General features: G+C 52.5%; 4 protein-coding genes across 4 annotated transcripts; 2 read left to right on the forward strand and 2 right to left on the reverse strand.

Annotated features, from left to right (window-relative positions):
* Positions 1-50: 50 nt before the first annotated feature.
* On the forward strand, positions 51-950 carry ACRALDRAFT_2103078 (uncharacterized protein; the record flags this gene model as incomplete). The annotated part of the gene is made up of 1 exon (XM_071023124.1): positions 51-950. The coding sequence occupies one exon, from the start codon at positions 51-53 to the stop codon at positions 948-950; it is 900 nt and encodes a 299-aa protein (XP_070875943.1).
* A 4,903-nt stretch (positions 951-5,853) lies between these two features.
* On the reverse strand, positions 5,854-7,160 carry ACRALDRAFT_1062601 (uncharacterized protein). Its single transcript, XM_071016632.1, has 2 exons — positions 6,313-7,160; positions 5,854-6,265 (listed from the first exon to the last, which is right to left on the reverse strand). The coding sequence occupies exons 1-2, from the start codon at positions 6,850-6,852 to the stop codon at positions 6,059-6,061; spliced, it is 747 nt and encodes a 248-aa protein (XP_070875944.1). The 5' UTR covers positions 6,853-7,160; the 3' UTR covers positions 5,854-6,058.
* A 2,423-nt stretch (positions 7,161-9,583) lies between these two features.
* On the forward strand, positions 9,584-10,462 carry ACRALDRAFT_2101756 (uncharacterized protein; the record flags this gene model as incomplete). Its single annotated transcript, XM_071023075.1, has 1 exon — positions 9,584-10,462. The coding sequence occupies one exon, from the start codon at positions 9,584-9,586 to the stop codon at positions 10,460-10,462; it is 879 nt and encodes a 292-aa protein (XP_070875945.1).
* A 79-nt stretch (positions 10,463-10,541) lies between these two features.
* ACRALDRAFT_1092980 (uncharacterized protein) lies at positions 10,542-11,949 on the reverse strand. Its single transcript, XM_071019644.1, has 5 exons — positions 11,793-11,949; positions 10,973-11,737; positions 10,810-10,911; positions 10,655-10,737; positions 10,542-10,600 (listed from the first exon to the last, which is right to left on the reverse strand). The coding sequence occupies exon 2, from the start codon at positions 11,559-11,561 to the stop codon at positions 11,160-11,162; it is 402 nt and encodes a 133-aa protein (XP_070875946.1). The 5' UTR covers positions 11,562-11,737; positions 11,793-11,949; the 3' UTR covers positions 10,542-10,600; positions 10,655-10,737; positions 10,810-10,911; positions 10,973-11,159.
* Between the last annotated feature and the right edge of the window lie 2,088 nt (positions 11,950-14,037).

A 14,037-nucleotide genomic window follows, 5' to 3' on the forward strand; every position in this document is an offset into this window, starting at 1 on the left:
CAGGCGATCGCGAAAATCAAGGCATCCGCGAAAGCCAGTTACCGTCAACCATGAGTTCAATTTCAAGAGCCTTCACCAACAGGAGGGTGAAGCAGAGCGTCGACATCGCTACCAGCAAAAAGGACGATGCGGCGTCGCAGCGAAATAAATCCATGCGCACGCACATTTCGTCACCTCTCGAGTTGATTCACACTACGAACATGCTCTCCTACAATGCGCCCGATATCGCGCGATCCAATTCCATCAGCACCACCGATGGCCCAGAAAGCCCCGCGACCATAAACTCCACGCCCCCGACGAGCCCTGATATCGATACCAAGGAGGAGTCCCGGTCTCCGGCCCCAAACCATCTCTCGTGCTACTTTATGCCTCCCCAGGAGGCGGCCGGCGGACCTACGACACCAGAACCGACGCGGGCTCCCGCCATTCCCATGCGGTCGCCATCTCACACGAAGAAATCTTCCCTCAACGCCGTCGCTAAGCAGCGATCCGTCTCAACAATGTCGAAAGAGTCGGATCGGACCGTGTCGACGAAAGCCAGCGCAACCTTTTCGAGGACATCTTCCACATCAACAGCGCCCTCGACCATGTCGCGCAACTCGCTCGCTCCGCCACCCAAGCCGCCGGTGCCGTCGGTCCCGTCGATGCCGCCGCCCGTCACCTACCACCAACAGAGACCCGCGATCCATGCGGCGGAGCCGCCCCACCCCTTCGGCCGCGAGCTGGAGAAGGTGTCGGAGATTGCTGAGGAGTTTGGCATCAAGCGCTCCGTGCTCGACGAGGAGGAGCGCGAGATGAGGCGGAAAGGCCTACGCAGGATCAGCCCGGACGAGTACTTGAACGAGGTGGAGGCCCTCTTTGCTACGTTTTACGGCACCCCCGGCCCCATCAGCAGGACAGGCTATCCGCCACCAATACACCAACAGCCGCCGGCGGCCATGTGGATTTAGCAGCAGCGCTTTTCTTTTCTTTTCATTCTTCTCAAAAATCTACCACGACTACGGCGACAACGACGGACATTACATGGTGGATGATTCTTACGTACATATATTTTCTTCTTTCGCCCTTACTTCCAGGGAACACAGGCCTATACAACCGTATGAACGGTTTCTCTTTTGTCGGGTAGAGTGGGGTGGCAGTAGGATAGTATTGTCGCGAGACACGCGGCATTTTGGGACAGTTTTGGGAATGGGGAGGGGACAAAAGGTATGCGATGTACGACTACATGCCGTCGCTACTTGGGTTATGCATCTGGTGTTCTGTAGCCCAGGTTACCTTGTCAAGGTCAGGCGTTTTTCGAGTCACGAGGACGCATGGACGCCAGCCGGACTTGATTCATGTGGATATATACTATTTCGGGGCCGATTTAACGGCTAGTAAATGCGATTTCTGTATACTGGGAACGAGACGTCCTACACTTGATCATTTGGCTCGACGTGCCAACCTGCATTCGTTTGTGCATCAAGGCGTCACGTTGTCTTGGAAGCTTTACTCTCCAATGTCTCGTCCCACCGAATATCATCAGCAGGTGGAAGATTGTCAAACATTTTCCCCCGCCATTTTCTTTTTCGGAGGCACGTCTGCCGAGAGCTTGTTGTCCATCCGCTCACCTGTCACATCACCTGTCGTGCGGAGTCGAGCGAACTAATGTACAACGTACGAATACATTGGATGATCCGCCCGGACCCTTGCCATTCTGGGTAAGACCTGAGCGGAGGGGTCTCACCGCCTGCCCGTCTTTCGACCCAGCTGGGCTGGGTGAACAAGAGATCCCCACGCAGTCATGGTCCATTCATCGGGATTTCGCAGGATGCCTGTCTTGACTGGCTGTCAATTGGCTATCGTGTGACGTAGCATGGTAGATGGTGCGATGAATGAGTGCCTGCCGCGCTTTTCTGCCGTTGATCTGCTTCGGGGAACGATATCCTTTTACAATCAAGGCGAGGGAGAAATTCTGCAGCGGGGTGCGACGATGGCAGGCCTGTCAAAGGGAGGTGAATCTTGCCGGGAGAATGCGATATCAGCTTGTTAGTAGGCGGAGCAGACGATTGGGTGAGGCTCTGACGAAGGGGCCGTTAATATAATTGATATGCTTGTATTCTCGCCTTCCGCATTGGACACCAAACGATGATTATAAGTAAATATACTGGGATAAGCCTAAGGGCGCAAGGTAAGAACATACTTCTAGACGTTGAGCTGCCTCTAACGTCGGCCAGAACTTTGACGACCTTATTTTGCAGGGTTTGGACCACGAGTCGGCCGATTAGCGGGCCCAGTGATAGACGGTGTTGCGCTGGTGAGAATATGGTGGCGGTAGTCCTGTTGACAGGCGGTTGGGAGAATGTTGGTCGCTTATGGGCAGTGTTGGTTGTATGGCGGCGGCTATCGTTGGTGTTGGTCGCGGACGACTGGTCCATTATATGAGAATAAAATAGAACACGTTAAGAAAGGGAACATAGGTGCGTAAATAAGAACGGCATATCTGCTCCCACTACCCAGTAGATACATTAAACTACGCACTATAGGCTTTTCTACTTCTATGTTCTGCTCAGATGGGTACATTGTAATTACTCTGCCTGTAGGTCCTAACAATTAGTCGAGCTCGGATAGATACGATACCCACCACCAGCCACGTGCCTGTGTTTATCGTCGCCCATCCATCCCATGCCGGGTTCATATCTATCCCCGTAGAAGAAAATAAATAATAAAAAAAAATCACCGATTCCAAATACTTTTAAGCTTCCTTTTTTTTTCCACCGGTCAACTTTTTTATTGTCCTGTCCTTTTCCACATCGATTTTGGCCCCCTTTTAATAACCTGTTGTCCTTTCCTCATGACATGGATCGTGTAATATGATACGTAGTGTGACGATAAAAGTGTCTTGGAGAGACTATACCCTCGGTAGGACACGCGGCTACTCGAGCCAGAGGTTGAACCAGCCCGTGAGAGGTTGATGTCTCTTCCTTTGTCGCCTGCGTTCCCAATGTAAGCCTGGATTCCAGTTGATTCGTGCTGGGAAATGGCCGTTACCTCACCTTCTTGCCGGCAGTCTTTGGTTGCCCACGCCGGTCTCACTTGCCTGGCTACCATCCCTGGAGGCGTTGGACACCGTCGCCCCTTGCCCGTCCGAGTGTGGATGATCCTGCTCCCGACTCTGTCGCCCTCCGCCCGGCTCGCCGGATATCTGACCTATGGTGGCATCTGTAGCCTCAAACTTGGGACTGTCTATGGACAACGAAGGCGCCGACCCGGAAACCGAGGCGGAGTTCAACCACGTATGCTTTTCTCCGGAGGTACACGGGTCGACCATCCCTTCCCGGCCCTGGCTGTCAAGCCAGTCGCGAACGCCCGTCCACGACATGGCTCTCGGCTTTGTCGACGAGCTGGAGCGTATGGGACTGCTCGCAGGCGACCAGTTTCGGGGCCGCTGGATGATGAACGAATCCGACAAAGGTCGACGGGGACCAGTCCCGGTCTGAATACGGACACTGACGTCGTCTTTTCTGGTACGCAGGGGGCCTTGGCTAGAAGTAACTTGACGGGCCGTCCTCATGATGGGGGCGCAGAAAGGCGACGGAGATGCTGCTTGTGGGCGTGAGCATTAGAAGGTCCGCTCATGACGGTTGGGTGCTGCGCATGGCGGTGCCGGACTTGTTCTCTCGCCATTGAGTCGATGCCAGGGGAAACGGCGACAAGGAAACACGGGGGACGATCACGGGCGAAAAGAGTAACGGGAGATGCTGGGATTCCAGGACCAAGTCTCTATATACAGGCGGATGAGCAAAGAGAAATAGCATTCAATTTCCGGGAGTTGCGACACCCACGAGCAAAATTTCCCTTTTTTTTTCTTTTTTTTTTTTCTTTTCTTTAGTTTTCCGTCGCACATCTCACCCGCCAGGGGACCCCACACGCAGAGGTCCGACGGATGTGCACGATGAACGGTGAGAACGAGATAAGTATCGTCGGGCGGACCGACATTGCAGTGACGGCAATGGGACCCCCAACCCCATTGCGACCTCGCTCTCGCGTTTAAGAAGGGTGGCGACGCGGGGGTAAAAGGGCTAAGGTCAAGGGCATAGAACAGTCCACCGGCTGGGGGGGACGGCAGGTCCAAGTGCCTCGGAGTGACGTCGAAAAATTAGGGACGGTCCCTAGGGTCCCGTCTTGTTGCGGCTTGGCAGGAGATTTCTTGTAGTGTAGTGCATTTTGAGATGAAGATGTTGAGAATGTCGTCTGCCTGTTCCCATGGGAGCATGTCATGTTACGTTGTGAGCCGTGAGTAGTTACGTAGGTACCTAGCTTATTAGCCCGTTCCTGGCGTGGGGCAAAAACACGCGGCGTACACTACAGGCACCCACGGTACAATAGACGCACGCTAGTGCACATCGAATGCGTCCCCATTAAAAAAGATGGACGTCATTGGTTCGGGACCGACGACACGTCTTCGGGGGGCAAATATCGAAGAAGGAAAAGAAGGAAAATGGAAAAGGGGGCACACATCCAGGGGGAAAAGGGGGAAAGGCTCTCATGATACTTACTTTCTTCTTAATCAATGTGTCTAGCTAGCTCGCGGTACCGTCACCTCGCCCCTGGGTAGAGGTCTGGCCCGCTGGATGTTTGGCATCTCGCATCGTGTATCCGACAACACGCAGCCATAGAGTAGATTTGGTGAAGGGAAGTTCGCCACGTAAGTCTCCCATCCGCTATCAGCGCATTGATGCTTACTGTTACATCAGACCACCAAGACTGGGAGATGGGACACTCTCTCGAGATCTTCATGCCTGTTTATGAAGAGAATGCATCAAATCTGCCAAATCTGCTGACACGACTCAGACATGAAAAAGCGCCGCAGATAGCATAGGCTTTGAAAGAGAAGATGCTCTACCACACTTGCTTGCACTGGACCACGTAGTGTACACATGCGCGGAATTATTCACCGAACATTAAACCAGCGAATATCCTTCACTATGGCGACAAGTTTCTCCTGACGGACTTCGGCATTGACCTTGGGCACTTATTCTCCTGTGGATGGCATAGCAAAGACGCGTCCTTTCTCCTGGCCGAGGCAGACTCACGGAACGACAAGCTGTGAATTGACTAGGCCGCGAGTCCGCAGCGATTTCACCATCACGAGGTTCGACATCGAGAACCCTTGACATCGTTCTAGGCGCATGACGGGTGAATTTGGGATGAGGTCTGAATAAGGAAACTTGTCCCTGATGCGGACCCTGCTGCAGAGGTTGATTGGATCTAGCTTCCCCGCCCGGGTCTCCCCGCCCTACGACGACGACTCGGCAATACTTGACTTCCTGGAAATTAGATAAGGATGCAACTTCGTTGGCCTGTGGAAGAGGCCGCGGAGGGGGCGGAGAAGACGCCTACGCCCTTGTATTGTTTGTTGGCAGCGGTTCAACGAGACAACGGCTTGCAGCAAGGCAAACCGCGGTTGGTCCTAAGCGGGAAAAGTTCTACACGAGATGCGAGACGGTACTGGGAGTCTTCCAACTATAAAGGTCGGGCGTTTCCTGAATTTCTTCACTCAAGATCACACATCTCTCATCACTTACCTCTCTCAAGCATTCATCACCAACAGCCCAAAACATCGCTACTCTCCTAAGCGTCATCGCTACAAACCTCGCCTTGACCTGACCACCTTTCCTTTGAACTACAGGAAGACGGCCGCGAATTACGAGACGATGGCCTCCAACTACGAGACTATGGCCCGGAACCACGAGAATATGGCCGCCTGTGGACTTTGTTTTGGCTGTGATAAACGGAGAGCATGCCTGCCCCAGTGCCAAGGCTGTGGCCAAGAGTAGTGGTGGGAGTTGTTACAGTCGGTCCTGTGAGTTGCCGTAGTAAGTCACATCATCTCCCCCTAGAGTCGGGAATTTCTTTTATTACGAGGCCGAATGCCTCCCCAGTCGCACACTCTTTGTCTATAATCCCAATATACACTGTTCCCGGGCCATTAGTTTTCGCTATATATGAGTGAACCTCTAAACCTGTATGTTACTTGGTGGAGATGAACTGAACTCCCAAACCTGTTGTGAAAGAATTATGGGCCCACGGACCGTAGTACGAACTCGTACACTCCCAGGGAAATGATTGCAGACGGGATTGACCTCGCGATGTGCGGCATCAGTCCTCCGTATAGCCCCGCCAATCCCTCCTGGGCAGCGATGCTTCGGAAACACTGTACAAGACCAGTGTATCTGGGCACCCCATTTTCCATGGGGGCCTGCCGCAGCCTCGTCCTCACAACCTGGGGACAGTAAGATTAAGAAGATATACGCTGGGCGAGTAACACACCTCATGTGGATAGGTCAAGAACACAGCCGCTAGCTTTGCGGATCCGGCCGCGCCGCTAGTGCTGATCCAGTGCGCCAACTCTCCCCCAAAAAAGCTGCTCCGGTCATCCATCGACTCCAAGCCCCGGCGGCAGAGCACTTTCAGCTGCTCGTACAACACAAGGTGCAATGCCGTCTCGACAGTGCCCAGGTAACTCGCACTCAGCCCGCGATAGAGACCCCTGACGCCCTCCTGCCGCAACACCTGCTGCACGCAGTCCAGGCTGTTCCTGTACCGCCGATCCGCGTCCCCCCGCGACTTGTCTAACTGTAGCCTTGTCTTGACGAGCCATATTGGGTTTGTTGCAGTCGCTGTGGCTATTCCTGCCGTCACGGCAGCTTGCGCGTGCACTACAGCCGAGTCCTCGGAGAGCTTCAGCAGAGAAGCGCCGTACCGCTTGCAGTTGCCATAGACGTAGAATTTGACGGCCGTAGCTGGGACGACGCCAGCGAGGCTGGGCCCTAGGCCTCGGAAGAAACCCCGCCAGCCTTCATGATACATGATGGAGTGGAGGACGTGGGCGCTCTCGCGGAAAGGATGGAGGAGCGAGAACCGGAGAGGGTGGGAGGACTTCGCATTGGATCGGACTAGGTGTAGATCTGACTGGAGCCGGGTGCGCAGAACGTCAAGCGGAGATGTAACGATGGCCGTCGCAAGGCCGCCAGATCTAACGACGGCGTCAGTTGGATGGATATGGGCGGAAAACGAAACTGAATGGATTTGAGCTCTTACGCGCCGGCCAGCAGATGGACGGAGGGCCTCGGAGTGGTCCGGCTCTCCAGCCTGGGCGACCCTGTCGAGTGTTGCTCCATGCCCAAGAAAACAGTGAAGCCGAAGAAATCTCACTGATTGACTGTCGGTGCAAAAAGGATTGGGTCTTGATAGCGTGGTAAGCTGGTCGTCTAAATCCTGATTGGCCAACGCGTACAAAGAGAAGGATAGCTTTGGATTTCTGAGAGATTCCCGCAAAAGTACCAGGCCGAGGTGGCAGGCTGCAGGCAGGCAGCAGCCGCATAGCAGTACATTAGAAGCCGCAACCCAGGACTCGCGCGTTCGTTGGTTCTCTTTTCCCAATCATCGCAACAGCGACTCACTCCCGCGACGCACTTCACCCACCACCCTGCGGCATCATATTTCTGGTTTACGAGTTCCTTCGTCCTACGAACCATTCACCATTGCGATGAACGGTCAAATGGACGCCCTGAGGTAGTCGTTGCTTCACCACAAACAGCTTTCCTGGAAGGACTACAAGCCGCAGACACCCGAGGACAGGCTGCTTTCTCATACACGACAATGCTGGGTTGAGTTCTGCGACGACAACTCGATTTCCCACCCGGAGGCAGGGTTCAAGAACTATTCACAACATGAGACCAGGTTCTTGGGATATCTGGAGAGGAGAGATTCCTGCGACGAAAGGACTTTGGGTTGCCTTTGGGTTGCTATCAGCGCTTTTTCAGGCACCTGGCTGAGAAGGATTTGGGTGGTGCACCGCGATGAGGAGCTGGCATCACCACTTGCGCAACTTTTGGACGGCTTGCAGGCATCACTAGTTGGGCATCGTTTTGGGCGGCTTGCGGTGGTCGGAGAGACAACTCAGGGGGAGTAGGCACCTTCGCCTAGAGGCCAACTGTTGAGGTGCAAGAAATCGGCCACGGGCACCGGTCAATGTTCTGTTTGTCGAAGTGTTCACCAACGCATTTGATTCGTTGTCAACCCCTCTGTCGATCTGTTTGTCTTGTGACTCTTGTCGAGCCGGTGGTCAAGGTGTTTATAACGCCGACTGGAATCCCAAGTATACTCTATGAATTCTCTTAACTCGACAGCCCATCGTTACTATAGTCTATCATACAAGGTAATACTGCCTAGTTCTCACCGTGGTTTAGCCAGAGCCATGTCGTGGAGATGTGCTCCCTTCAGCAGCACGGCTCGCAGCCACGTATGCATGACCCCCGTGCGTGCACTCTTGACCGGCGTGCTAATAAACCCGCCTATCTCCAGAAGCGTCCGCTTCCCATATCCCGCGCTTCCTCTGGAGAGTCGAGTCGAGAAACTCCCGGTACCGCGTCCTGGAGTGCAGCCACTGGGGATCGCAGCATGTCCACTGCAACCGCGACGAGCTCCGGTCGTGGATTTCCACCCACATGGAGTCGCGTCGTGCTTACTATCACGCACCGTTCGTCATCACTTCCCTCACCGGCTCGCTGCGTTGGGCGCTCAACTATGCGCACTGGCTGTTGAGTCTGGGCGAAGCGGAAGTCAACATCGTTCTCCTCGATACCTGGAGCGCGCTGACGGACCGCATCTACCCGGCAAAGTCCCTGGCTGCATAGCTGGAGATTGCGCCACTGGGCGTCACCTGGCACGACGCAATGCCGCTAAAAACACGCTCGGAAGATGGGCGTCAAGCGTTATCAATAGAATACCTGCCTTTTCCCGAGCCGGAAATGGCTCTTTGCTAGCGCTAGAACTGACTCCCCGGAGTATGTATTCTATTCCCAACCCCAAAGATTTTCCATTGAAGCCGTTTTCGACTTCGGCAATAGCAGGGATGACTGAACTACTACCTTAGCTCAAGCCAGGAATGGCTCATCAGATAGCCCACCCAGCTTCCCTTGTGCTCTTGGCACGTGCGTTGAGGTGAGCTGGCGAAGGTGGGTTGTACGTGCTCGTCACCACAGTGGGTTGACAGCGCTGCACCAGATTCTTAGCACCGCCACGAGTCCGCTCACCGAGGTTTCGGCTCGTGACGAAGCCCTCGACTTGCAATGCCATTTGGTGCGTAGTGTACACGTTGATACATTCGTCGATGGTCATGCGCAGGCGATTCAACATGAAAGCGATCAGGCTGCTGGTACTGGTGCCGCCGATCATGTCGAAGCAGTCGCAGGAGTGGCCAGGAGCTACTCATCGAGCGGGGTGATACGTTGGTGTCAAATTCTCCTACACACTCTCTCAGTGATTTCTATGCCATTACTTTGTAGCTAAAAGGGATGAACAAACTGAATGCGAAATGGCACATACGAATAATATGAGATTAATCAGCCTCTGACCGTGCCCCGTGACACCGGGCAGTATCTGGCTCTTCCGAGGAGTGGCACGTGACCGACTGTTTCTGACACAGCGCCCTCGAGATAAAACATGGAACTCCAGTTCGTCTGGTTCCCCATCGTCTCCACTCCAACTACAAAGATCATACTTTGTACCTTCCGACAACGTACAAACAGACGCTTCAATGCGTCCTCCTAATATTCTGCACGATATTAGAGAGCCCGGCTGCCGGGCTGTTTTTTTCGATCGGAAACTCTTTGCTGTGGAAAATGTGTTCATGAAGCGGACCATGCGGAGGCACGAGTGGTCGGACCTCGACGATGAGGATAAATTGCCACCTTCTGCCGCCATGCCCCAGCGGTTCCGAACCGATGTCGCCGTCCAGAAGTATCTGCGCCAAAAGACCGACATACCTCTGCCAGCATTCGCGTTGGTGATTGAGGACGACGGCGCAATGCACCTGATAATGGAGTTTGTGGAGGGCAAACCCATGGACGAGCTGCCCGAGGCGGATCAAAAGGTCGTTGAGATGGAGCTGCAGCAGCACATAAAGACACTCAAGTCCCTACGATCCGACACCCCCGGCGTGCCAGGCGAACCGCTCATGACCGCTCCGCAACGTGTCTGTGACTTTGGTTGGAAGTATCACAGTGCCTGGCGGCCGCGCAGCGACGTCAGGGGTGACTTTGTCTTCTGCCACAACGACCTGGGCCGGCACAACGTGCTCGTCAACCCCAACACGCTCAAGATCACGGCCATCATCGACTGGGAGTTTGGCGGCTTCTGGCCCGAGTGGTTTGAGCGGCCGTTCTGGAAGCGGCAGGGTGGCAGCTATACGCTCGAGGGGGAGGAGGACGATACGGAATGTTGCCGCGAGTGGCTGATGGCCAACTGCGAGGAGGTTCAGCAACTACACCTGCCCAACGTTCTGGATAAGCTCAACTCGAAGCTGGGGACCCCGAAAGACTTGGACGGCAAGTCATCGAGCCAGAAGGTTGAGTCAGCCGCAGCATACGAGGAGGCTGAACCAGCCGGCCAGACAGAGGGCGAGCTTGCAATCTAAGTCAAGTCGGTAACCGTAGTAGATTAGCTTCACCAGCGAAAACGAGGCTCTCTTAGAAATCCAGGAACACGTCGCGTCTTCAAGCCCAAATCACATTGAACCACCGTGCAAAGAGGCGAGATAACAAGCTAGGATGATCTTGATTGTGTATCATTTCAAGGGGTAGCCAGCTAGTAACAAGCCCGCGAGAACAATTTAGGTCGGGTTTGTCAAGAATAGATACATAAACTCCCGGGCTCAAGCACTCTCTCCTCCTGTGTCCCATCTCTGCCAGGCTCGCGCATCCACACGGTCTTCCTAATCGCCGTGGCCTCCTATGCACAAATCTGATGGCCGACAAAAGTTACTTCTTGATCGGCATTGGCTGAGTGCCGCCCTCGTCGTTCTTGGTTTTATCCTTGGCCTTCTCGGCCTCCTTGTCGGCCTTCATCTTTGCTTTTTGCGCTTTTCTATCCAACGCCATTCAATCTTAGCGCGAGCATATAAATCTTGGTAATTGGGGGAGCATACGCATCGCACGTGACACAATGAGTAGATGCCGAGCTCGGAATGAGGGCGTTGCAATTGGGACAATTAATAGGGTCGCCCATCTTGGAGCGAAAGGGTTTCGGCGAGTAGTGGTGCTGGGAGGCTGGAACTCAAACGCTGTAGAGCGTGCTAGGAAGGTGCAATGAATGATACACCAGAGCGGTACAGCTCAAATGATTCCAGACAATCTCTGGCCGACGGTGTCCCGCCCTTTTATGCCAGAAGCACCCTCAGAATCACTCTGGGACTGGGCGGCATCGCCTGCGGGCAATACTCCCATCTGTGCCAGATGGTCAACCCGAAGGGTCGATTTGTTTGTTATGGTGGATTTTGTTCTTGTAGGTGTCTCATGAGGCAGCTGCCTAATGAGAAGTGCAATATTGGAGCGGGGAAGATGGGGAGAGAGCCCTCCTCTGCAGGACAGTTGGTGCACGTCACAGTTGTGGCAGGGAGTGATTGGCTTGGAGCGCCTCGTTTGGACGATATGCGGGAGTCGTTGCCAGAGCGCGATGTTGGTGGCATCCGACCGCGGTGTGAGTGTGGGCGCCTCTAAGTTGTCACCACCAAGCATGGCCGCGTCTACTTCTTCTTCCCCGCCTACCGCGCACTCCTGCCGGTGACGTGCCGCCGGACTTCTTCCGGTTGAACGGGCGGGACTAGAACGGCTGAATACCCGTACCGGTGACGGCCGTTTCTGGGAGCCTGTGGCTGGCCTCTGAACTGTAAGCGCCGGGCTTACCCCTTTCCCTGTCTGTGTCGGTGGCGGCGTCAAGAATGGGATGGAGACATCAAGATCACCAACCTGCTGTCGCCTGGCATCTGCGCAGTCTCCCAATGGGCTTGAATAAGGTCCAATTTTTCCATTCCTGTGGTTATCTGTCCTGACTCGTACGTGACAGGGATCTGGCGCGCTCGGTGAAAGACACTTGGATGTGGGCAACATGCCATGCACACCTGCGAGGTGGTGGCATTGACGCGTGCAACAGGCAAAGGGATCGGTTTTCTAGCTTGCTTCTTTGGACAAGCTGCAGTTTGGCTGCGGTTGGCGCGATGCGTGAACACATGACTTGCGTAAAGTGCACAGCCCCTGATAATGGAGTACCACTATTTGCAGCCGCCCTGTCTGGTATTTGCAGCCCTCTCTATCCTATTTCGGAAGGTTACGCGAGCCCGCGCAGTAGTCTGCATACGCCACCATCTTGGCTACAGATATCGCGTACCGGTACGTACCCCGGATCACGACAAAATTTTCATGGTATTAAGACTGCCGCTATTCACTGTGACTTATCTCGAATGCTCTGTACTGCAAAATCACTGCTATTTTTCGATTATTTTCATTATCTTTAAGTATCTTAGAATACCCGATATCCTTTAGGGTGCGTTCGATAATTTCATCTAGTTAGCAAAATGCTACTAACTTAGTAGAAAAATGCATAACGATAACCCACCGATGTATAAGGACCCTTATTTATATAATATTTTCACTATAATTGCATTTTTTATGTATACCTCTGCTATACCCCTGCTATACCCCTGTTATAGAAGTACTATGCTAGCAGGGGTTAGACTTTAGTAGAAATCCTACTAACTTAGTAGCTTTTATATAGGAAAAGTTAATAGCTCGAAAAGTTACTTCTAAGTTAGTAGGATTTTAACTAAGATAGGATCTATAGTCAGCCGCGCTATTATAGGCGAGGCTAGCGATATATAATAAGATAATCGCAGACCTATCGGTATATAGTCGGACCGATAGCCGCGCACGGACCACCGATCCGAACCTATCTCTATATATACGTTAAGGGATTAGTTTAATTCCTTAAGTTAAAGTCTTAGTCTAAAGTTAGCGCTTAGTTAACGAATATACTACGATTACTCTATAATACTAAGCTATTAAGCCTTTTCTATAATATCTTTTCCTTAACTAAAGTCTACGGGCTTTCCTTTTATTATAATTCTTTAACTTCTATACCCTTAAGGTAGTTAGGCCGAAGATACCACTAAGAAGGACTTAAGGAACGAGCGTCTCCCCGGGGGGAGCTAGTAAAGCGGACGCCGGGTAGCCGCCCGCCGTACTAAAGTTAATAACGATAGTAGCCGAATAGGGACTATCGGATAAAAATAAGGAGTTAACGGATACGCCGGTTATACTCGGTCCTAAAGATAGTGGTTTATAGGTTAATTAGCGATTTGTCGCCGGCCCCTTAACGTTAACGTAAAAGGCGTTAATTACGATATTTTATAGTATCTTTAGTAATAGAGCGAGATTAACTAAGTAATTATAGAGAAGCTCGCCGAATAACCGGCGCCTCGGCGCGATTACGAAAAACCGCCGGTATATAATTATAAGCTAATTAAAGAGTTATCTATAGTTATAGAAATCGACGATTAGTTAGCGGCGATTAAGGCTAGAAACCAGTTTAGACTTAGTGCCCTAATACTATAATAGATCGAATAGGCTTTAACAAAGCTCGAATATACCTTCTAGACGTCCTAAAGGCACTATGCTAGGAAGATTACTAACCCGAATTAGGATAACTTTACGGCGTTTATTCGGTAAGAGTATTTATCCCGGGATATATAATAGTACTATTACCGTAAGGAACTTCGTAAGCTATAAATAACCGGCGATATAATACCGATAAAGCTATTTAAATAATAGGATAACCTATACCGGCTATTAGGCCAGGAGATAAGCGGAAATAAGGAGCGTGCCTACGACTATTTTAGCCGGCTACCTCTACGTATTAAGGATAAGATATAAGAGCAGAGGACTAAGTTAGATAAGGCCGTGACGCTAGCTTAAAAGGCATAGCTATTCTAGGATATAAGCCCTATTAAGAAAGCGAGTAGTAAGCGATCGGATACCGGCTATAAAAGGACCTTATCGAACTTCTAGCGTTTAGATAGTCGCTTAAGCCGGGTAAGCACTCCGGCGACTAATCGGTATACGCCCGCCGAACTAAGTAAGACGGACTTAAAGGGGGCGCCCCCGACGGGTTAAAGGTATCGGGCTTAGGCCTAGAGCCTCCGTAAGCGTAACCTAGCAC

This window comes from Sodiomyces alcalophilus (genome assembly GCF_042370955.1).
Source record: "Sodiomyces alcalophilus JCM 7366 unplaced genomic scaffold ACRALscaffold_3, whole genome shotgun sequence".
Lineage (NCBI taxonomy): Eukaryota > Fungi > Ascomycota > Sordariomycetes > Glomerellales > Plectosphaerellaceae > Sodiomyces > Sodiomyces alcalophilus.

What these genes read in the sequence shown, in the direction of transcription:
- ACRALDRAFT_1062601 (XM_071016632.1), bottom strand. Translation starts at nt 6,852, where the DNA reads ATGTATCATGAAGGCTGGCGGGGTTTCTTCCGAGGCCTAGGGCCCAGC. An exon ending in TCTTGACCTATCCACATGAG is followed by an intron (nt 6,266 to 6,312) that starts GTGTGTTACTCG and finishes TACTGTCCCCAG; the next exon opens with GTTGTGAGGACGAGGCTGCG.
- ACRALDRAFT_1092980 (XM_071019644.1), bottom strand. Translation starts at nt 11,561, where the DNA reads ATGCTTGGTGGTGACAACTTAGAGGCGCCCACACTCACACCGCGGTCG.